The sequence below is a fragment of the Rhagoletis pomonella genome, unplaced genomic scaffold, assembly GCF_013731165.1.
Source record: "Rhagoletis pomonella isolate Grant_MI unplaced genomic scaffold, Rhpom_1.0 Rhpom_scaffold_00001, whole genome shotgun sequence".
Taxonomy (NCBI): domain Eukaryota; kingdom Metazoa; phylum Arthropoda; class Insecta; order Diptera; family Tephritidae; genus Rhagoletis; species Rhagoletis pomonella.
In genome coordinates this window covers 17,678,718-17,701,625 of record NW_023458555.1, presented here as the reverse complement: position 1 = coordinate 17,701,625, position 22,908 = coordinate 17,678,718, and the positions used below count along the sequence as shown (strand labels likewise).

Sequence of the window (22,908 nt, the reverse complement as noted above, 5' to 3'; positions counted from 1 at the left end):
TGTAGTTAAAGGAAGTTAACGAAGCGGTAATTGGCTCGTGTGTCTGTGGCTTTAAAGTCATTTTGAAAAGATGATGTTTTTAATTTTTTTGACAATTGCAAATGGTAGTGTAACATTTGTCTCAGAGATTGGATGAGTAATATATTTTCTGCCACCTGTTCGTGGAATTAAATTTGCTTCTGCAAGGTTTTTCCAAAACTGGTAAACTGGGTATACGTCGTTGAAATATTTTTTGCATCATAATTCTATAGTTGATAGATTTGTGATTTTTTTAAAGATTAACCTCCCCCCCCTATGTTTAGGCGACTACTAAACCTAAGCGTCAAATACATGTGATGCACTACTGGATGTGCAAAAAACTTCTTTATTAAATTTATGAAATTTTTGCATATGAGCAAAGCTCACAAGTTGTTAAAGTTTTCGACATAAACGTGTTTTTGGTCTTGGCACACTTCTCTTATACAGTGCATTATCTTCAGTTTTGCGTAAGGAACAAGAACCATACACGGCCTGCTAACACGTTACTCGCACGCCTTAACTTGAAGTTCATATTATTTAAAAGTATTTAAATATTGGCATTTAAGACTTTTACACAGTCTTCATGTACATATATAACAATTTTAAAATGAATTTCGAGTATGTCAATAAAACTTGTAAAATTTTTCATTTCATGGCACACACCAATTTTATTACACTCTTAATAGATTAGTTCGTCTTGGCAAAAATAACATTTTCACCGTTTACTGTTCACATTTTGAACTACATATCTTAAACTTTTACAAGTAATTTTTTAACAAAAAACAAAACCGACTTCAATTATCATGATCCAATGATCGCATTTAAACAAAATTAGTATGGGACCACCTGTGAGGTAACACCTTTCCTTAAAAAAAAAATAATTATAAAAATCGGTTAGCGTGATCTTTATGCGGTAACATGCATGACAAAAAAAAAATATTCCGACGAATTGTTAACCTTCTCCTTTTTGTGAAGTCGGTTAAAAATTAAAAAAATTTTGAATTTCAAAAGTTAGAAAAAATCTGCGACAGGTTTTATTTTTTCTTAATTTGGTGGCACACTTTAAAAACTTAACAGATATGTTGTATTTGGTGACAGCTTTCATTGCTTCTAATATGAACATTCTATCTGAAAACTTCCCAAAGTTATTAAACAAAAGCTATTATGGCTTTTTTGAGTGAAAAAGAAACAAATATTAATTTCGGTACTTTTTCGTTTAAAAACATTTTAAGGCTAAAATTGTTCAAATACTTGATTGATTTTTTATTTTACTTGTTTCTGGAACTTTACTGACTGCAATAAATGCAAGGAGAATGCTTTAGTGTTTTTTTTTTTATTTTCTGGCGAGAGAAGGGAGTGACAAAAAAGACAACTTGTTATGGGAATAAAGAGAAATGGAGAAACAACAAGACGGCAGCCGTAACCCCAATTGGACCTGAGCCCTACCATGTAGTAAGTTCAAATATGATTAAAGAAGAGCTGAAAAACGAGAAAAATAGCAATAGGAGAACATCACTTGCAGGTATTTTATACAGGACACTTTAGACTGAAGGGTTACTTGCACAAATTCGACATTTGCTCAAACCATCTCTGCCTTTCCTAAAACACCTCTACACCTTGATAGATCCAGAAGACGAGAGAGACATACACACTGAAGGCCTTATGAAAGTTTTTTGGGTCCTTCGTTCCAACAGAAGTGTTCTGAGGAGTAGAGGCACAATAAACCCTTATGTCGCAGGGCATAACACATAAAAATATCTAACTATCTATCGCATCAACTAACACGACAATGCATATCCTTATTAATAAATATATCGATATTTTGTCTTACGATATACATACACCGAAAACCCGTAATACCTTTTAAATTAAAATAGCTTAACCTTCAAGTGTTCGAGCAATTCAATAACCAATGACCACTTTGACCCCAAAACACTAAGTAATTTCGTGGCATGAAATTTCACGCCTTTCTTTATGTGCGATACATCACCAAATCTTTAAGAAACTTTACAAAGCAGCAGACAGACATCTGTTCAATCTTTTATCTCGAACTTTTGCTTTGCTGGCACGCGTGCCAAACGGTGAGATGAGTAGGCAAAACTGCAGATGAATGATTGTGTGCAGAGGCGTACATATGAAAGACTCGGCCACCATCCCTTGAGGTGAGTTAAGTTGGTTGACCGGCAAATGGCGAGCGCTTGGGCACGCCTGCTACTGATGTGGGCATTGTGATTTCATGGTGCAAAGAATTACATGCAAAAAGACACAAGTAAAACTTTTGTGTCAAAAGAAAATAACAAAATTCCAGTCGCTACTTCTTTACCTACATACTTCCTCTGGTCGTTTTTTTTCTTTGTGTTTTATTTTGTTTTTTTTTCTTGGTCTGTTGCTGTTTTTGGGCTGTCCAATGCCTGCAGGAGACTATTTACATACATACATACAAACGTGGCCAAATGTGCTGCCACTAGCTGAGCTCAGCCGAAAGCTGCGCCTACAATGTGTAAACGGAAAAGTTAGACAAGTTTGCGGTTAGCCAAATCAGTGGTAGGTCGCTCGCTCGAAGTAGGCGGCGGCGGTCGGCAATAGGACGAAAAAATTTCGACGCCGTCAGCCGGACAGTTCAAGCACAGATATACATGGCTGCATGTCCGGTAAGGGCACGACTCGCACACTCGCATGGTGTCTTGCGCCAGCTTGAGTGTCTGCATATGTGTGTGTGTGTGTGAATGTCTAACCATTCAAGATGGTGGCAGCAACGTTTGCAAAATAATTGAGAATTCACGTAAAAGCTGACTATTGAAGTTTGAGTGCGAATGAATTTGGCGTAGTCAGAATTTGGGTGGCGCAAAGCTTTTTATTGTGCACTGTCAGCCAAGTGCTTGCTGGTTGGGTGTATGGCTGGCTGGGTGGGTGGTTCGTCAGTCTGTTAGTGTGCAGCTACGTTGGCATAACATTGAATGCACGTGTGGCATAAACAATGCATGAACAACGGATACGAGGAAATGCTTGTTTGACTGACTGCTCACTTGTCCAAGCGACCACTTCAACAGCTCTAGGCTAGGGCGGTCGACTGACAGTGGCCAACGACCAATGGCCAGTGAACCAAAATGTAAATTTTTCATGGCAACAAAATCGCCGTCTTACACTTCGATGTCTTCATACGTAGTCGCTTATTAAGTTTCTTTGCTTACTTGCTTGCCGGGCTATTCACTTAACCAATCTACGCTGCGACAATTTCAGTTTCTGAATGTCCAATTGTATTTAGCACTTATCCAAACTTTACTTAGTTATACCTAGCATGCTTACGTGCTACATACATATGTATGTACATAGTTACTAACTGTTGGCCACCAGCTTAGCTAGCTAGCTTGGTAATGAATGGTAAGCACCAGTAGTAGCAGCTTGTTGCATACACGTGGTAATTCCTCTTCATTTGCTGCCAGGAGGGTGTGCTATTTACTCGTACTGCTGTCGTTTCCTTATAGCCACCTTCTCTCGAAGAATGCAACAATCACTTAAGCGGATTTGTAAAAGTTGGCATTAATTTCCGTTTGGAACCGCACACATCCTCATTGGCTTGCCGCATACTTCTACATACGCACCCACACATACCCACACGCCTTTCTACATTCCACTCGCAGGCAATTCGGTTAGGTAGCTAACTGAAAACGCCGAGAGGCAAAATATTCCAAGAAAATGTTGTGGATGAGTGTAGTACTTGTGTTGAGTTAAGAGTGCGAGCGGTTGGGAAGGCATGCTGGTGAAGGATTTAGTAAGAGACCCAGTAAACATTTGAAATCATAAATTGTTGGGGGATTGCTGGTGATTAGTAAATGAATAATAATTCAAAATTAGAGGGTGAGTATATGTAATCACCGTTTGCAAATTTGAAACAATTATAAGCTTTTCATACTCCAAATTCCTTTTAGCAACTGGACTGGAGTTTCAGGGTTGCTTGTACATATGAGTATGTTTATGTACGTATGCATGAGCACATAAGTATATGTAGTATGTATATGCCACTTTTGTGTAAAGGTATGCCGAATAAGGTCAAAGCTACGAAAGATAATGTAAAGTTTGTCTAAAGTAGGTTAAGTTAGTTTCAACAATAAGAAAAGCTCTTACGTATTGGTTAATATGTGAAGTTCTAAGCGCTTAGACCACAGCCTTGCTTATGCCGAGTAGTTTACGGTGAAGTGTTCAGATGACCCGTCCGCCCAATATTGGTCCACGTCTAGGCAAAGGTACTGCCAAAATCTCTCGAGACCGACTTTTCTAGCAAAGTCATCCATCACGATGTTTTCTCATAAGTTTTGAGCGCACCGTATGTGAGGTGCAGGACTTTATTTTCGCTTGGCAGCTAAAGGCCATTTAGCAGAAACGCAAGGAGGCTGATTGGTCTGACATTTCTGGGAGAGATGTGCGAGATTTTGCTGGAATTCCGTATAAACTTCACCCTCACCTACACTTTTCAAGCCGTGGGGATCCACCCTCACACAATGCAAATAGCGAAGATTGGAGCAATTTAATGCCTTTTATGGCCGAAGCAAGTGGAGACTTCTCTTCCGAGTAGGTCACCTGGGCAATCCAGTATCTCGCTTCGCCCGTCAAATATCCCAAAATCCCAAATTTTATTGGAGGCTTAATATTGCGGGTCGAGTAAGGAAGGCCGTGGTGGCGCGCTGTGCAGCTAAAATAATGCTGGGCAATAGATGTAGATTGAAGGCAAGTAATGTGAACCGAAACTCTGGTATGGATTAGCGAAATTTACGAGGTCAGTAAGTGTTGGCGCAACGGGTGCCATACGAACGGCCATAGTGCTATTTTAAGTAGGGTCCCATCTGAAATAAAAACAATGCATAATCACTACCCAATACTAAAACCCTAGACCCACGACAAACGTCGCAAAAAATTATCAAGTCACACGGAACGGATTTGCCGAAAAACTCGGTTCTTGTAGGGCATAGTTGTCTTTACTGACGGATCAAAAATGGAATGCGGGGTAGATGGAGGGATTTTCATTGAGTAAAGCAATCTGATCCTATCTTTTCGCCCAACGGACTACTCATACATTCTTCTGGTGGAAACTTTAGCGACTAAAGCGAAGGTAAGATGCATAATATACCTTGCACCGGCGATAGCGCAAGCGAACATTTACCACTCGAAAGCTGAGCAGATGTGGAGTTTTACAGGATACAAAAAATCTTTGCGTATTTTCATTTCACCACTCATTTCTTCCTTATTTATCCCTCGTTTTCCTTCATTAGTAACTGGATTTTTTTCTAATAGAACAGGCTGTTATTTTTTAAATTTTCTTCTGTTAAAGTCTGATATTTTTTTTCATTAGAAAATTAATATGTTAGGAACTAACAGTCCTATCGGAAAGTGATGTATATCGACTGAGTGGAAGATCGACCTATCTCGGTAGCCAGTGCGAAAACGCCCTATTTCAAAAAACTTGTCAAGAACGCCCTATTTCAGAATTTTATTTAAAAACACCCTATCTAAAAATTTGGTTGAAGAACGCCCTATGTTACTTCAAAATGTATTGAAAATGTACTGAGATAGGCTGTTTTTGAATCGGCAGCTGAGATAGGGCGTTTTTGAAACGAATTCTGAAATAGGGCGTTCTTGAAAAGTTTTTTTGAAATAGGGCGTTTTCGAACGGGCTACCGAGATAGGTCGATCTTCCACCCAGCCGTCGATATATGGTTTATGGAGAATTTTATTTGCTTTGATTTGACGTATCTCATATTATGATTGTTAAATTGCTTCATATGATATACGAGATTAAGTGGAAACACTTTTAGTTTTAAGCTGAATAACGGCAAATTGCAAATATCTCGAAACCGTATCCATAGAAAAAAATAATTAACCAAATTTTCTGAATCACCGAGCAATTCAACATTGAAATTGGTTAGTAAAAGGGATTAATTCCTGACTTTATTTAGGAGGGTTGCCATTTGCTCGAACAATCAAATCCGAATTAGTTCATTAGTTTAGTGAAGTACATGCGCATCACAGTGTCAGACGAAGGAGTTTTAAGAAGATTTCAGTTTGAGAATACTAGCGAATAAGAATTTAAAAAATGAGAGGTCAAATTCTAGACCTTAGCCTGTAGATATATGTATGATAAAGTTTAATTTTTTTAATTACGAACTTTTTTCATCGGTACAGGGTGGTTTGAAATTCGATGAGAATAAAAACATGCACTATGCGGGACTTCACTCAGAAACGGCTGCACGGTTTTGGTGAAATATGGCAATCGGATCTATTATAACTCTGACTACCATTTGGATTTTTTTTTTTTTAATTTTTGAAATTTTTTAGTTATTCTTATAAACGGATGCATTTTGTGAAATTCTTTCAGAGTAAATAGTTGCAGTGGCTATCAACTGGTTCAGGTATTAATGTAAGTTTCTGTTACTGCGATTTCTGATTCCGTACTACTGGGCTTAAAAACAATGAAATGCATGTCTAAGTGAATTTGCAATGCGGCAAAAATATTTAGTTCGACAGCTGTGCAAAGTCTATTGAGTTGGGGATCTACACTACTACTAGCGCACTGGCAAAGACCGACAACTACGTTCCGCTTAGAGTTTTTTTTTTTGTTACAATTCATTGCATTGCACTGGCTCAAACGAGAACGAGTGGAGAACGATTAAGACAAGAAGAGAGTTGTGCTGGCAAAAGTGATGGCTGCAGATGATAAGTGGCAGGTGGTGCGTTCATTGGCGTTCATTGTAAGTATAAGACTGGTGACTGACCAAATTACACCTGTTCAAGTTGTTGTACTACAACTACTAATACTAAGTACTGCATTGCTAATTGACATAGTAGCTACCAACAAAAGTGCATAGAAACGAGTACACTATACTATATATGTATGAGTGTATGTTCCTCGACAATAGAAATATATAGAGTAGTCAATAGAAAAGTGCTAGAAGTTTGAGTGGATAGAGGAGGACAGCGCAGTAAGTGCCATTGCGCTGGGCTGTGATTGTAAAATATTTGTGGACATTTTTGAAGTACACAAATACTTAGTTGTATGTAGATAATTGCATTTTAATGGAATCCACAGATTAATTATTAAGGTGACAGTGAAGGTGCAAGCAACTACTATAAAGTTGAGGGCGAAAGTGTGCATATGAAAAGGCATTGTGAAGCGATTGTTTGCTCGACATGCACACATACATACATTTCTAAGTAAGCCAATCTAATTTCAATGCAACTATTGAAGTATAAATGTAGGCGTTAAATACATATCTACATGAACACACTAATGAAGTCTAATTTCCGCCTTCAGACCAAAATTGCTAGGCTAATTGGATTTACATTTCTAACACTAAGATAACAAAGCTACTTACAAAAACACACACAGACACACACAGCGCAAGCCTTCTATTTCTTAAGCTAATTTACCTTTTTTCCTGCTTTAAAGACAATTTAATACTTGGCATGAACTTTGTACGAATTTGTGAAAGCAGATATATATGTATATGTATGCAAGTGCCTACCTAAGTTCCACTTACTCACCGCACTTTAGCTGCTCCACTACGCCTACTTAAGAGTTGCAAGTAAATATTACTCGCACAAGTATTCGTATATCAGCGCGTTAAAGTGCTAGATTTTGGTCGTCATGCCGATTAGTTAGTTGCTCGTTTAGTTGGCGTTTGTGTTGGCATTGGCACTGGCGTACTCATTTTGCTAGCTCATTTTCGCTCACTCATGAATGTGTAATAATTAAGCGTGAAAGTAATGAAAGTTTATTTAAGCTCCTAAATAACAAGTGTGTAATTAAAAGTTTAATTTATTTCGAATTGTTTGCGGGCGAAAAATATTCGACTTTTTCGTTTAATTTCCGTTCGCATTGAGAATGGAGCATTTCCTTAAATATTCAGGTAGTTGAATGTAATTGCTTCTTCTTGTATTTTATTTTTTTCTTTATTCAGTTTTCATTGCTTGCAGGTGTGTGTGATTTGTTATTTTATAATATGTGTAATGGAATCTTTTAATTAATAATATTCAGTGCAATTAATTGCTAAATAAATACATTTATTCGATTTCCAGTAGATTAGGTAGAATAAATAACTATTTTTTTTTTTGTTTAAATGGAGGTTTTCATCACTTAATTGTATATTTGTTTGCACTTGTATTCATATTAAAACTAAATCTGATGGCGTGTTACCTCAGTTGTTTTTTGAATTACGCGTGGCTAGTCACAGGCAAAGTAAAATTTTATTTATATGATTTAGGGAATTGTGCAAACAAGGATGGTTAGCCATTTTCATAACACAGTGGGGCAGCTATTTTATCTATCTATCAACATGTATTTATGTATCAACATGTTTTTTACAGTGGCTTTGAATTCTATATCCCGGTCGATAATTCGATTAAAATATAATTAATTTTATCTTGAAAGACCCTTAGTAAAATTAAAAAAAAAACAACAACAAATAAATTTGTATCCTTTGAACTTTCCTTTTCATGGGTATTTTTTATCCTTAATTCAAGACTTGCAAATATCCGGCGTGCTTTACTGCGTCTGAAAGGTATTTTAGTGTTGCTACTTCCTGCCAAAACTAGTATGAAATAGATTTATGAAGCGAGATTTTCAAACAAACTTTCGATTTACGAAGCATTCTTTATTTTTTATAAATGTGTGTGTTAGGTAATATATTTTCGAATATATTTAGAAAACAGGTAGAGTATCACATTTCTCCTAAAAGTTTAATTTGTAATCTTATAACTCAAGTCTAAATACTGCGCACTTAATTAAAGGTGTAATAATTCAATATCTACCTTCTCTTAGCAATTTAACTGAACTACATTTTTCAGATATGTGGCAACCCGTTTAAAAAAATATTCGACCATAAACCTTCTGAAACCTCCTTAGTTTAACACCAGTATTGTAATATTTCAAAAACTTTAATAATTTAAATGAGTAAAACTTTTGAGACAGGTGGCAACCCCCTCAAAAATGTTTTCGGCAGTAAACTTTCCCAAACTTCTTTAGTTTGATTCCCATATTGCCATTACAATTCAGATTATTTTATTAATTTAACTAAATTAAAATTTTCAAACAGGTGGCAACCTTCGACAAACATTTTTTTGGTTGTAAGCCTTCTTCTTTTGCAGACCATTTGCTATATGAATAACTCAGTGAGAGGGGAGACCAGTATGTTTGCATGTATGTATGTATATAAAAAAATATTTATTGGACCAAAAAGTAGTGGGTAGGCACTGTGGCCAATGGTAATCAACTATTACCACCTCCGCATGGTTGTAAGCCATGCAGAGTCCGCAGAAGACTCCGGAAGCAGTGTCCGGAGGTTGTATCAGACTAGGCCGAGCATACTTTGAAGTGCCATCTTATTGAAACTTAAGAAAGTTCAATGAGAAGTGCATGTGCAAAAATTTCCTAAGTTGCATAAAGGAAATTTTTGCACATGCAGCAGTACATAGCATGTATTTAGGCGCCCGGTATTAGCAGACGCGCCTAAACACTATATTTAACTTCTTTTATCAATTTACTTTAACTACAATTTTCAAACAGGTGGCAACTCTCTGTCCCAAAATCCAGTTTTAAATAGTAAATTAGTATTTTTGTCAATACTTAAAAGAATTTGCTTTAAAATACATACTTCATTTAATTGCCTACTATCTCGCACATTTACTATTATATTCGAGCAATGCTTCGTATTAGCTTTTGTGCTGATTTGCAATATTATTTTTCTTCTTTCAGTTACGGCCTTTTGGGCGCTTCAGGCTGTGGTAAGACAACATTACTTTCGTGCATTGTGGGAAGACGTCGCTTGAACTCCGGAGAAATATGGGTACTCGGCGGCCGGCCAGGCTCCAGAGGTTCTGGTGTACCGGGCCCGCGAATTGGATATATGCCTCAGGTAAGTTTGAAATATGCGGAAATAGATATCGAGTACTTATTTTCGATACACTCTATCTCAAATTTCAATAAAATTGGTTTCTTATGTTAGAACCCATCTGGGACTTAACTGTAATCACTGATGTTAATTCTAACTATGTAATCAAATAGTGAATTCTACTCACAAGCTTCTTATAAAGTTAGCATTAACGACATTAATGACAGTAAAGCTTTGGGTAGATTTTGATATCAGAAGCTAATTTTTGCAGAAACTGCATATAGAGTGTATTTAATATAAGGCCTCGATATAAACTGAAGCGAAACAGATAGAGAAAGTACTATATTTCTTTACTCATCTTTTAAACACATGCCCAAATTTCTAAATCATATATTTACAGGACTTGAGAATTCATTTCTTAATTTTCACGACAAAATATTTTTTCCTTTTTTGTTGCCGACACATTTTGGAAAAGCGATCGAAAAAACCCCGTGGGTACATTTTCTTTTAACTCACTCCGCTACAGCCGTGGCTTTCTTACTTATAGTTCTTATTGACGTTTTCGCGAACTGTGTACTTTCTTTCAAATGTGAGGTACAAGCGCTTGAAGTGAGAAGAAAATGAACATTTCGAAATTTTTACTTTAGTGAACATCCATCGGCACAAATGCAAGCTTACTCGTCTTTGATGCTGCTTAGGGTCTCGTATGACCAGTCTGGGTCAGCGTACTTGTCTAACATGCTACGTGGATTGAAGGTCTGTGCTTCTAGGTTTCACTCACAATATATTCCAGACGTCGTTTTCTCTTTGAGTTTATCTTGACGTTATTGTATAAATTTCGTTTGTGACCAGGGGCCGAACATAACAGTTATTGAGGAAAACTGTCATTGAAAAATTTACTATGAAGGAAATATTCTACAACTAAGTGATACATACCAATCGATTTTTTTTCGCCGAGAATCAAATTTCAAAATAAATTTTTGTTTGTAATTTGTATGCAAAATAAAAAAAATAACAGTCATTTTTGATTTTTATTTTATAAATCCAAAATAACAATTATTTTAATTTGTATCTAAATAATATGCAAATAACAGTTATTTTTGTTTATATTATGTGTGTAAATAACAGTTATTGAAGACTTTTATTCATAAAAGCCATTAATAAAAATCAGGCAGCCTTCTCAACTGTTATCTAAAATATATTTCTTAAAAATCAAAAATACCTGTTATTTGTAGATTAGATAAAAATTAAAAATAATTATTATTTTGGATTTATAAAATAAAAATTATAAAAAAACTGTTGTTTAAGGAGTAATTAAATAAAGGTAAAAATAATTGTTAAGGAGCGGTTTTTTTTAATAAAAGTTGTAACTATTACGGTCCCTGTTTATGACTATGCACGAAAATCACCTTTGCTTACTTTTATTTCCTTGTTTTCCCCTTCCTTAGGAATTATTTCCGCACAGAGGGCAATTTTCTTTAGTCTTCAGGGGTGGGCGCTTGTCGAGCTTAAATCTGACAGAATCAGTAACGCTTTTAAAAGGTATGACTCAGCAAGGGTGCCGATATAGGTCGTTTCCTTCTTCAGCAATATAGCCTGGAGAGAAGTTAGTAGAGGAATTAGAAACTTTTTTCCTGGTCTATTCAGATTTACATTGCGCTGCCACTAGACTCGATGTTATAGCGATAATCTTCAAACAAGGCTGACTTCAAAAACGTTAATTACTATGCATCCATACAAAGTATAAAGTTCCATAGCGCCGAACTACAAAATGTTGACAATGTATACTTTTCCAAAACGCATTCGAAAAGTTATCAAAACGCATCGCCAGAGTAATCATAGAAAAAAAAGTTCATGCTTCGTTTGTTTTGGTCACCATTGATGTTTTATAATTGGAAAATTGCGAAAGGGTGATCATTGTTATAATAAATATTAAAAATATGCAATGTAATGTAATTAGTACCTTTTGGAAGTCAGCCCAACACTCACTGACAGAATGTCTTAGCAAAGTCTTTCCGCCTTATGGTCTGATTATGGCAACTTAACGTAACTTACGGCTCTCTCTTAAAACTTCTGTTAAATAAGTGTTGCTTATAATTGAACAGCCGAAACTTAACTTAATGTCATGTCAAAATCTGTTTAATTTGGATTCTTAAAGTTCTACGTTCCGTTAAATTAAGTTAAGTTGCCATCATCACGCTTTTAGTGTCTTTATCGGTGGTTTTAACCACTATCCATAGCTGACGAAGAGCTTCAGAATATGTCCAGCTTGCGGGAGAACCACTCATAGCACTAATCACAAGTATGGTGAGAACTCACCACTAAGATACTCACCACACCACAACTGCAACACCTAAATTCATCAAATCTCTGCTAAAATCACCTCTCTTGAACCCACCATATCATTACATCACACGATACGACATCATATGACGGGTAAGACATCACATGACATGAAATCGGATCACACTATATGAAATCACATTAATTTACATCACATCACATCGAATTACCTGAGATCACATAACATAAATTTAAACACTTTACTTACTTATATAAAAGCAAAGGGGATGGTGAATATGTATATGAAAGATAAAATAAAGATAAACGAGATAAAGAGTAGAATAAAGGAGAGTATAAAAATTTAAACAAAGATCAAGGAGAATAGATTAACATAAATGTAATTATAACAAAAACGGGTAGAGGTAGGGATAAAGGTAAAATAAACATAAAATATAATATTTTTCAGCTATTTTGAATTTACACTTTTGGATTCTTACGAATGAACTTTATCCCTTTATTAGATTAATGGTGCGTTGCGAGCATAATCATAAGAAAATTAATTCTGATTTTATGTATCACTTTGTGCGCACACTAAGCAAGCTTTCACAGCTTACTGCGTAGCACCGCCCACATGGGGGGTAATAACTTTGGGTTTATAGGTCAGTTTTCGGTCTTGAAGCAAAAATTAAAGTGCACTTAACTTTTATGGGCTAAAATTAGTTCAAAAAGTAATTTTATTTAAAAAAAAAAATTTTCTATGCAAAAGAGGGTTAAGCTTGTAACATTATACTAACTAGCTTTTCGTTTTATTCACAATTCCGAACCAATACATATGTATGCTTATTGATTATAAGACAAACAAGATATGTAACGTAAGTTTCACTTTTCTAGCGTGGCCCAGGCGCACTTACTTTTTTTTTATTCTAGGGCAATGTAGTTTTTATCTATAACAATTTCGACAAATAAAGATACAAATGTTGTCATAAAGATACAAATAAAGATGCAAATTAAGATACAAACGAAGATACAAATAAAGATACAAATTAAGATACAAACGAAGATAAAAATAAAAATATAAATGTTGTAAAATGTTCGTCGATTTTTGGAATTCTTATTAAAATATAACGAGTTATCGATATTTCAAAGTTATATAAGTTTACCGCTGCTTATTGAATTTTATCGTCTTACCGGATTACAACGAGTTATCGAAAATTGTCGATAGCTTTCGAAAAAATTCGGAGCTATCAAACTTAACAGAGTTATCGAAATTTGTAGAGGTATTCAAGATTATCGATTTATATAGAGATATATAAATTGTTTAGTTATTGAAATTTACATAGCCCTCGAAATGAACAGTGATAGAAAATTATCGAAATGAGTCGAGTTATCGAATCTCGTTCCGTTCGTTGCATTATTGATAAGCATAAAATAATCGAAATTTATCGACAATCCGGAATGTATCTGGACAATTCTAGGATCTGTCAAAGATATACAAAATTTAGGTCACGTTTTAGTTCCAAAGCAGGATATATTCCGTTAAACAATTTTTTACTTTATAATGATCAAAAAAACTAGAAAAACGGTCTAATTTCGGTCTAATTAAAAATAGGGCAAGAAACAAAAACCGGACACCTGCAGTAGGATTTTCTTTAAAATTACTACTTTTTCAGCATTCTCGGTCATAATTTTCCACATGGGAAGCAATTTTGTTTCACTTAAGTAAATAACTTTATTAATTTATACTCGATTTGTAAGAAAAAATCACTGAAATATAGAAAATTGTACTTGTAAATTTTTGGACCTTAGATCGAAAACTTCAAATCGATATAAAAAATGGTAATAAACTTTTACAAATTCTTATAGCCCAGTTATGTATACTTGCACTGCTATGCCATTTTTACGTAAAAATCACAACCCAACAGAATTTTACACGTTAAGTGCTGTGCGTTGGGTAACCACTTACACGCAAAGCTCATTTAACAGATTCTTATGTGACAACTCTCATGCAAAGCTATATTTAGCATAACTGGGCTATTAGTATTTATTCGTATTTTGACTCATTCTCATCACTTTTTGAGTGCTGCATTATGTTATTTGATCAACATATTCTAGAAACATATGTCTATATACATACATGTCCTTAAAATGGTAATTCAGCTAGCCAAAATTTTTTTATTAAATTTATTAGGTCAGAGAATTTAAAGACAAACACCACCAACAATATTAGCCTTTATACGAAGCGAACAATAGCGCTTGCCATCAGGTATCTACTACTTGAGGCTCGGTAGGTAATTGAAAAGCAGATCCCTTTATCAACAAACAAAAATTACGCTTTACAAATTTCTCATAACGGCCGTTATTTTATATGCCGAAGAAACATGGAAATACATACGTACATACTTAGTTAATAATTATAGTTTTCAGTTGCTTGCTTAAGAGTGCCACCTGAGGCATTAATTGTGCTGTTGATGTCTAAATTGCCTTCTAAAACTTTCTAAGTTAATAAACAAAGCAATCGTTTTAATCTCTTTTACACTTACATAAGTAAGTTTGTAGGTGAAATGGCTTACTAACAAGAATGTCCATATGCCACCATTTCAATGTAAACCATCAATTTTAAACAAACTTGTAATTTAATTACAAAAACGCTTGAGGATATGTAAGCATACACATAAAGCATATTTCACAATCCATACTCCAGTGGGAGTTGCCAAAATAGAATATCAAACAAAGAAACCATTCACAATTATATGCCTAAATATCTACATTCGTATGTCCATACAAGCGTTGCGATAACTTATTGCTTAACATGCTTAAAAGCAAAATTTCCAGTCAATACTAAGTGCTGGGATTATGAGGAATCTTTTCAGTTTTCACTTTAAACTACTCAGTGCGCTGAGCTAAAAAAAGAAACCATGAATACGCACAAACATACATACCTACAGGCGTACATGCTCACACGCTTGCAGCCATACAAATACAAAAATAATGACAGGATGTTGCTGTGAAAACAAAATTCAACAACATCAAGCGAATGCTGAAACGATTTTCAGTGAAATACTCTGTAGCGTTACGTTAAGCTACCGCATAAGCCACTTTTGTAGCACTTAAACAAAAACATAAACAATTGAACGCTGAAAAGTATTTTAAGCAGCATTTTCGTGTGTTTGTGCGTGGACTTGCAATAAGTTTGCGAAGCATGATTCGCTGTACGTATTTTTTGTTTTTTGTTTTTTGTTTTTATTTATTGTTACTTTTTCTTCCGGCGCTTATTTGAGGATGCAATCAACGTGGAAGGGTGTGCGTTTGTGTGTAAATTTTACAGGTATCGGAAAAGTTGAAATCGAAAATAGCTGCTGGCAGTTATATATGTTTGTGTATTAATAAGTTAAAAAAAAAAAACAGATAAACTAGCTGCTAGTGGAAAGTGTGCTGCGGTGAGCATGCAATCTCTTTAAAAAATACTAAACGAGTGGGCTCTAGCTAGTGGAATAATTTCCTTTGGGATTCTGTGGGTCACTTAGTTTACGAAAATGTTTAAGGAATATGGAAAATTGACCTTCTCATAGCTGAGCTTTTTTTTTTGTTGCTCTTTCCTCTTAACTTTAGAGCCTTAAGTTTGTTCAAACTGTGGATACATGGCGTATGAGTTACATTATTTCCTCAAGCCTATTGAGACTTATCCCGGCAAATTCTCTGCAAAGATTCGTAGCGAAATTTTTAGCTGCGCCTCTTTTTGCTCCTAGCATCTGGTCATCACCCTCGTTTACTGCCATTAATTAACTATTGTTTAATTCATGTTAAGCAATAGTATCTCAAATACTTTCAAAACCATAATTTTCAACCTATATTGTACATATCACATCAGTGCACCAATATTAGCAATAAGGTATAAACATTTAATTGGCGATTTCTCGTTTATATTGAATTTTAATAGTAGAATAAATAAAAATTGGAAGTTAATACTTTTGAATGCGCACAATGCCACTAAAAATTCATATTTTCTCAAAAGTAAAACATTTATATTAGACTGCATTGAATTTATTTTGCAATGATTTATTATGATTTATTCTAAATCATATCTTCTTTATGAACTTTTCTTGAGTATTTTAAGAGTTAAATGTAAGCATATATTTTTAGTGAATTTTCAATGCTTTAGGTCCTCGAGGGGCCTAGGCTTTTCCTACTACAGGTGTCCTGTTTTTGTTGCATGCCTTTATTTGTATCCTCATGCTATTCGGACATTTGCATTTTTCATACATTTTGAGGGTGTTGTATATACATATATGTCTGTGTATGTTCTAGGAGTGCCTGTTACTTTGTGAAAATGCAAACGTTTTTCTGGTTTTTTAGAGCCCTATAAGGTACAAAACGGGTTGCCGGAATATATCCTGCTTTGGAGCTAAAACGTAACTTAAATTTTGTATAACTTTGTATCCCAGAAATCCCAGGATATTTAGGGAAGGATCGATACTAGCTTAAATACGATAACGATCTGAGTTAGAGCAACAAAGTGAGCAGCATAGTTCTTTAGCATTTGGTATAACAGATTGAGGTGCAGCTGTAACATTTCATAGCATATTTAGCTCTCAACCGTATGTATGTCATTATATGCATTAGATGAAAAAAGTATATGCGGCTTGGATTTTAAAGTATTAACAGTTTGATCTGCTTCAACCTTGTTCTTTCCCTTGGTATATATATACATATGTAGTATTCACGTTTAGATGTTCATAACTTCTCTATCATTCTTCCATTGTTTCTTACTCTGGCATTGTTTCTATACAGATTATTTATCTTACGCAATCTTAAAGTGATGCGGCAGCAACTTTCTCTTATCGCATTTCATAGAATGCAATCGTAGCTTAGCATCCTTAAAATGTCTTCTCAATGTCTTCATAGATGTCGAAAATGTCGAAAACAAAAACGAAACATGAAAATGAAAATAAGATTGCCGTTTGCAGCAACTACTAAATATGTATGTATATGTAAAATACGGTGGTTCACCAAAAAAAAAAAATGGTATTTTTACTGGAATTATTTTTTAGGACTTTCGCTAAAATATTTTAATTTAAAGTTTTCATAGAAGCGTTTACGTGTAGATTTATTTTTTAGATTCATAAATATTCTCAAGTTAAATTTTTTTTGTTCTATAAAAACATTACTTTCTTCAAAGCCCTATTCAACAAAACTTCAAACTTTATACAAAATTTAGGAAAATTCAACAAATTTTCATCAAAATTTTTGGTTATGCAGTTTTATATAGCTCATATTTTAATCTCAAGAAGTGCAGATTTCAAAGCGGCCAAAAAATTATGTTGGTTTTTAATATTTTTCTTTTGCTGACGGATTTTCGCACTTTTTTCCAGATATACATAAATTTCTTATGAAATAAAATGCAGGAGAGCCAGTTTTGGTAAATTGCGCCTGTATGTAAATTAAAAAAAACAAGTATGAAAGTCTAAGTTCGGGCGGAGCCGAACATTAAATACCCGGCGCAAGTATTAAATATATGTTTTTTCACCTTTCCGCTACCGATAGATGGTAAGACGGGGTGTATAAATTTTGAGTAAATTAGCGTCCTTAAATTTCGAAATATTCCAGTTTCAAGCATTTCTGAAATTTACCGTTATATGAAAAGCGGCCGTAATTTTAGTCCGATTTCAATAATTTTCAACGTTTTGCTTTTATGTGGCAAGGACAATAAAAATACCGAGTTTGGTAAAAATTAGTATAACGGTTACCGATATACATATATGTGACCATAAGCGGGCGGTGCCACGCCCATTTTTCAAAATTTTACCATAAACGTATTTCTTGGTAAAGAATTGTTGCAAGCATCAATTTTGAATAAATTAGCTTTAATATTTTCTGATTTATCGAAGATTTTGTATTTCTCTAAATTACCGTTATATGGGATGTAGGCGTGGTTATTGTCCGATATTTTAAATTTTCAGCCATTTAGTATGCTGGACCCAGGCCAACAACTGTGCCAAGTTTTGAAGAAATTGGTGAAGCGGTTACCAAGTAATACACATGTAACCATAAGTGGGCGTGGCTACGCCCATTTTCCAAAAATGTATAATAGTCTTATTTTTCGTCTAAAAATTATTGTAAATATCAATTTTGAGTGAATAATCTCCAGTAGTTACTAAAATATCGCAGTTTTCGTATTTCTCAAAATTACCGTTATATGGGAAGTAGGCGTGGTTACTGTCCGATTTCGCCCATTTTCAATACCAACCTACCTTGGATTAACAAAAACCTACATACCAAATTTCGTTGAGATATCTCAATTTTTACTCGAGTTATCGTGTACACGGACAGACGGACAGACGGACAGACGGACAGACGGACGGACAGACAGACATGGCTTAATCGATTTCTTTTTTCATCCTGATCATTTATGTATACATTTGTCTATATCTATCTCGATTCGTTTTGGCTGTTACAAACAACCGTTATGTGAACAAAATTAATATACCCTTGTGCACAAGTGCGCTCGGGTATAAAAACACGCAAAAGCAGTCACCAAAAAAAAAAATCTCAAAAATCAACAGGATTTTTTAAACGGTTAAACCGTGTACTACATTAGATTAAAATAAAATATATAAAATTAGGTGGGCTATAAAACGGCATATACAGAAATATACTAAGAATTCCGATTTTAAAGTTCGTAACTTTGAAGAAAATTTTTTCTATTTTACTGAATTTTTTATAAAATTTGAGTTTTTAATTCGGCTAAAGCTTAGGCAATATATTTAGAGAAAAATTAAGAAAAAATTCAAGAGTAAAAAAATCAACACGTTTACACTTATCTGAGTCAGTGTACGATTTTAAAATACTTCCAAATATCTTATTTTTTATTCCGTAGATAAATTAAACAAGTAAAAAAGTCTAAGTTCGGGCGGAGCCGAACATTAAATACCCGGCGCAAGTATTAAATATATGTTTTTCACCATTCCGAAAGCTACCGCTACATGGTAAACCAAGGTGTATCCATTTTGAGTAAATTGGCGTCCTTAAATTTCGAAATATTGAAGTTTCAAGCATATCTGAAATTTACTGTTATATGAAAAGCGGCCGTAATTTTAGTTCGATTTCAATAAGTTTCAACGTTTTGCTTCTATGTGGCAAGTACAATAACCACACCGAGTTTGGTACAAATTGGTAGAACGGTTACCGAGATATATGTGATCATAAGTGGGCGGTGCCACGCCCATTTTTCAAAATTGTATCCTAAACGTATTTCTTGGTAACGAATTGTTGCAAGCATCAATTTTGAATAAATTAGCTTCAATAATTACTGATTTATCGAAGATTTCGTATTTCTCTAAATTACCGTTATATGGGATTATTGTCCTATTTTAAAAATTTTCGGCCATTTCGTATGTTATACCAAGGTTAACAACTGTGCCAAGTTTGGAAGAAATTGGTGCAGCGGTTACCAAGATATACACATGTAAACATAACTGGGCGTGGCTACGCCCATTTTCCAAAAATTTATAATATTCTTATTTTTCGTCTAAAACTTATTGTAAATATCAATTTTGAGTGAATAATCTTCAGTAGTTACTAAAATATCGCAGTATTCGTATTTCTGAAAATTACCGTTATATGGGAAGTGGGCGTGGTTATTGTCCAATTTTTAAAATTTTAGGCCATTTAGTATGCTGTATTAAGGCCAACAACTGTGCAAAGTTTGGAATAAATTGATGCAGCGGCTACCAAGATATACCCATGTAACCATAAGTGGGCGTGGCTACGCCCATTTTCAAAAAAATTTTAATATTCTTATATTTCGTCTAGAATTTATTATAAATATCAATTTTGAGTCAATTATCTTCAGTAGTTAAGAAACTATCGCAGTTTTCGTATTTCTGGAAATTACCGTTATATGGGAAATGGGCGTGGTTATTATCCGATTTTTAAAATTTTCGGCCATTTAGTATGCTGTATTAAGGCCAACAACTGTGCAAAGTTTGGAATAAATTGATGCAGCGGTTACCAAGATATACACATGTAACCATAAGTGGGCGTGGCTACGCCCATTTTCAAAAAAATGCTAATATTCTTATTTTTCGTCTAAAATTTATTATAAATATCAATTTTGAGTGAATTATCTTTAGTAGTTACTAAAATATCGCAGTTTTTGTATTTCTGAAAACTACCGTTATATGGGAGGTAGGCGTGGTTATTGTCCGATTTTGCCCATTTTCAATACCATCCGTCCTACGCCCGAAAGAAGTGCACATAACAAGTTTCGTTAAGATATCTCAATTTTTACTCGAGTTATCGTGTGCACAGACGGACAGACGGACGGACGGACGGACGGACGGACGGACGGACAGACAGTCACCGCTTAATCGATTTCTCTTTTCATCCTGATCATTTATGTATACATTTGTCTATATCTATCTCGATTCGTTTTGCCTGTTACAAACAACCGTTATGTGAACAAAGTTATAATACCCTTGTGCACAAGTGCGCTCGGGTATAAAAAAACAAGTAAGAAAGTCTAAGTTCGGGCGGAGCCGAACATTAAATACCCGGCGCAAGTATTAAATATATGTTTTCCACCTTTCCGAAAGCTACCGCTACATGATAAGCCGGGGTGTATACATTTTAAGTAAATTAGCGTCCTTAAATTTCGAAATATTGAAATTTCAAGCATTTTTGAAATTTACCGTTATATGAAAAGCGGCCTCAATTTTAGTCCGATTTCAACAATTTTCAACGGCTTGCTTTTATGTGGCAAGCACAATAACCATACCGAGCTTGGTACAAATTGCTAGAACGGCTAGCGAGATACATATCACAAGTGGGCGGTGCTACGCCCATTTTCCAAAATTTTGTCATAAACGTATTTCTTGGTAAAGAATTGTTGCAATCATCAATTTTGAATAAATTAGCTTCAATATTTACTGATTTATCGAAGATTTTGTATTTCTCGAAATTACCGTTATATGGGATGTGGGCGTGGTTATTGTCCGATTTTAGAAATTTTCGGCCATTTGTTATGTTGTACCAGGACCAACAACTGTGCCAAGTTTGGAAGAAATTGGTGTAGCGGTTACCAAGATATACACATGTAACCATAAGTGGGCGTGGCTACGCCCATTTGCCAAAATTTTGTAATATTCTTATTTTTCGTCTAAAACTTATTATAAATATCAATTTTGAGTGAATAATCTCCAGTAGTTACTAAAATATCGCAGTTTTCGTATTTCTGAAAATTACCGTTATATGGGAAGTAGGCGTGGTTATTGAGCGATTTTAAAAATTTTCGGCCATTTGGTATGTTATGCGAAGGCCAACAACTGTGCCAAGTTTGGAAGAAATTGGTGCAGCGGTTACCAAGATATACACATGTAACCATAAGTGGGCGTGGCTACGCCCATTTTCCTAAAATTTACAATATTCTTATTTTTCGTCTAAAAATTATTGTAAATATCAATTTTGAGTGAATTATCTTCAGTAGTTACTAAAATATCGCAGTTTTCGTATTTCTGGAAATTACCGTTATATGGGAAGTGGGCGTGGTTAAAGTCCGATTTCGCCCATTTTCAATACCAACCTACCTTGGATGAAGGGAAACCTACATACCAAATTTCGTTGAGATATCTCAATTTTTGCTCGAGTTATCGTGTACACGGACAGACGGACAGACGGACAGACGGACAGACGGACAGACGGACGGACAGACAGACATGGCTTAATCGATTTCTTTTTTCATCCTGATCATTTATGTATACATTTGTCTATATCTATCTCGATTCGTTTTGGCTGTTACAAACAACCGTTATGTGAACAAAATTAATATACCCTTGTGCACAAGTGCGCTCGGGTATAAAAATTATGCAGGAGTTGAGTCTTCTACCATCTGAGGTGACCTTTTGAAACAAATATTTTTTAAAACTTATTTTGTTAATAAAAAATCGCTTTTCGTAGGTATGTGTTTTCAAATCCTAATACTCTTTCGAAATGGTTAGGCGGAAGTCGTTAAATATAATTAGCTTTATAATTCCGATGGGAAACATTATCAATTTTTTTAACGAAGAGTGATGCACCCTAATGTCATGCATGCCATTTCACATTAATGGAAAACTTGGTTCCCTTTTCTTTTTGGGCGCACATAATCCTTAACCCATCTACTACTATGTTGCATTAGCTGCTTAAAACACACACTCGCACACGGCTGTCTATCCATCCAGACTATCTTAAATACTAAGTATTAGTAGTCAACTCCGGCCGGTGTTTGTCGCTCAGTGCTTACACGTGAATTCCTACTTGCTACTGGGAATACAAAAGTAAGTACCTAAGGCTAAGTATTGCATGCTTTTGAAGATGAACGAAATTACTCGACGGAAACAAGGCGTGAAAGGAGTAAATGAAAACGAAAATGAAATAATAAAGACTCCGCTTGCAGGCGGTGGGAGAAAAGTGGTGCAGAACACAAAAAAAAGCTAAGCGAAGTAATGGAAAAATGCGCGTACCCACGCATACATACACCAACGCGCTTATACATATACATACATACATACCCGGGCACACAAGCACCAATCCCAGTGAGCGGCGACACACAAAATTGATGGAAAAAAAGCATCTTTCCAACTGGTTAAGCAATCGACATGGAATACTTCTGCCGCTCTCCCTTCAATCTTCTCCATCTTAACTGTAGTACGATTACTATGCTCGCTAGCCAGCCATCGCGCGGCTTGTCCAT

The 22,908-nt window shown here is 35.0% G+C and overlaps 1 protein-coding gene across 1 annotated transcript in view; it reads left to right on the top strand.

The window, feature by feature from the left end:
- Positions 1-22,908, top strand: part of LOC118740180 (ABC transporter G family member 20) — a 140,829-nt gene that overhangs the window by 93,671 nt on the left and 24,250 nt on the right. Inside the window, exon 2 of the mRNA XM_036471680.1 lies at positions 9,764-9,923. Within this exon, the coding sequence (XP_036327573.1) occupies positions 9,764-9,923 (160 nt within the window). The remainder of the gene's footprint in view (positions 1-9,763; positions 9,924-22,908) is intronic.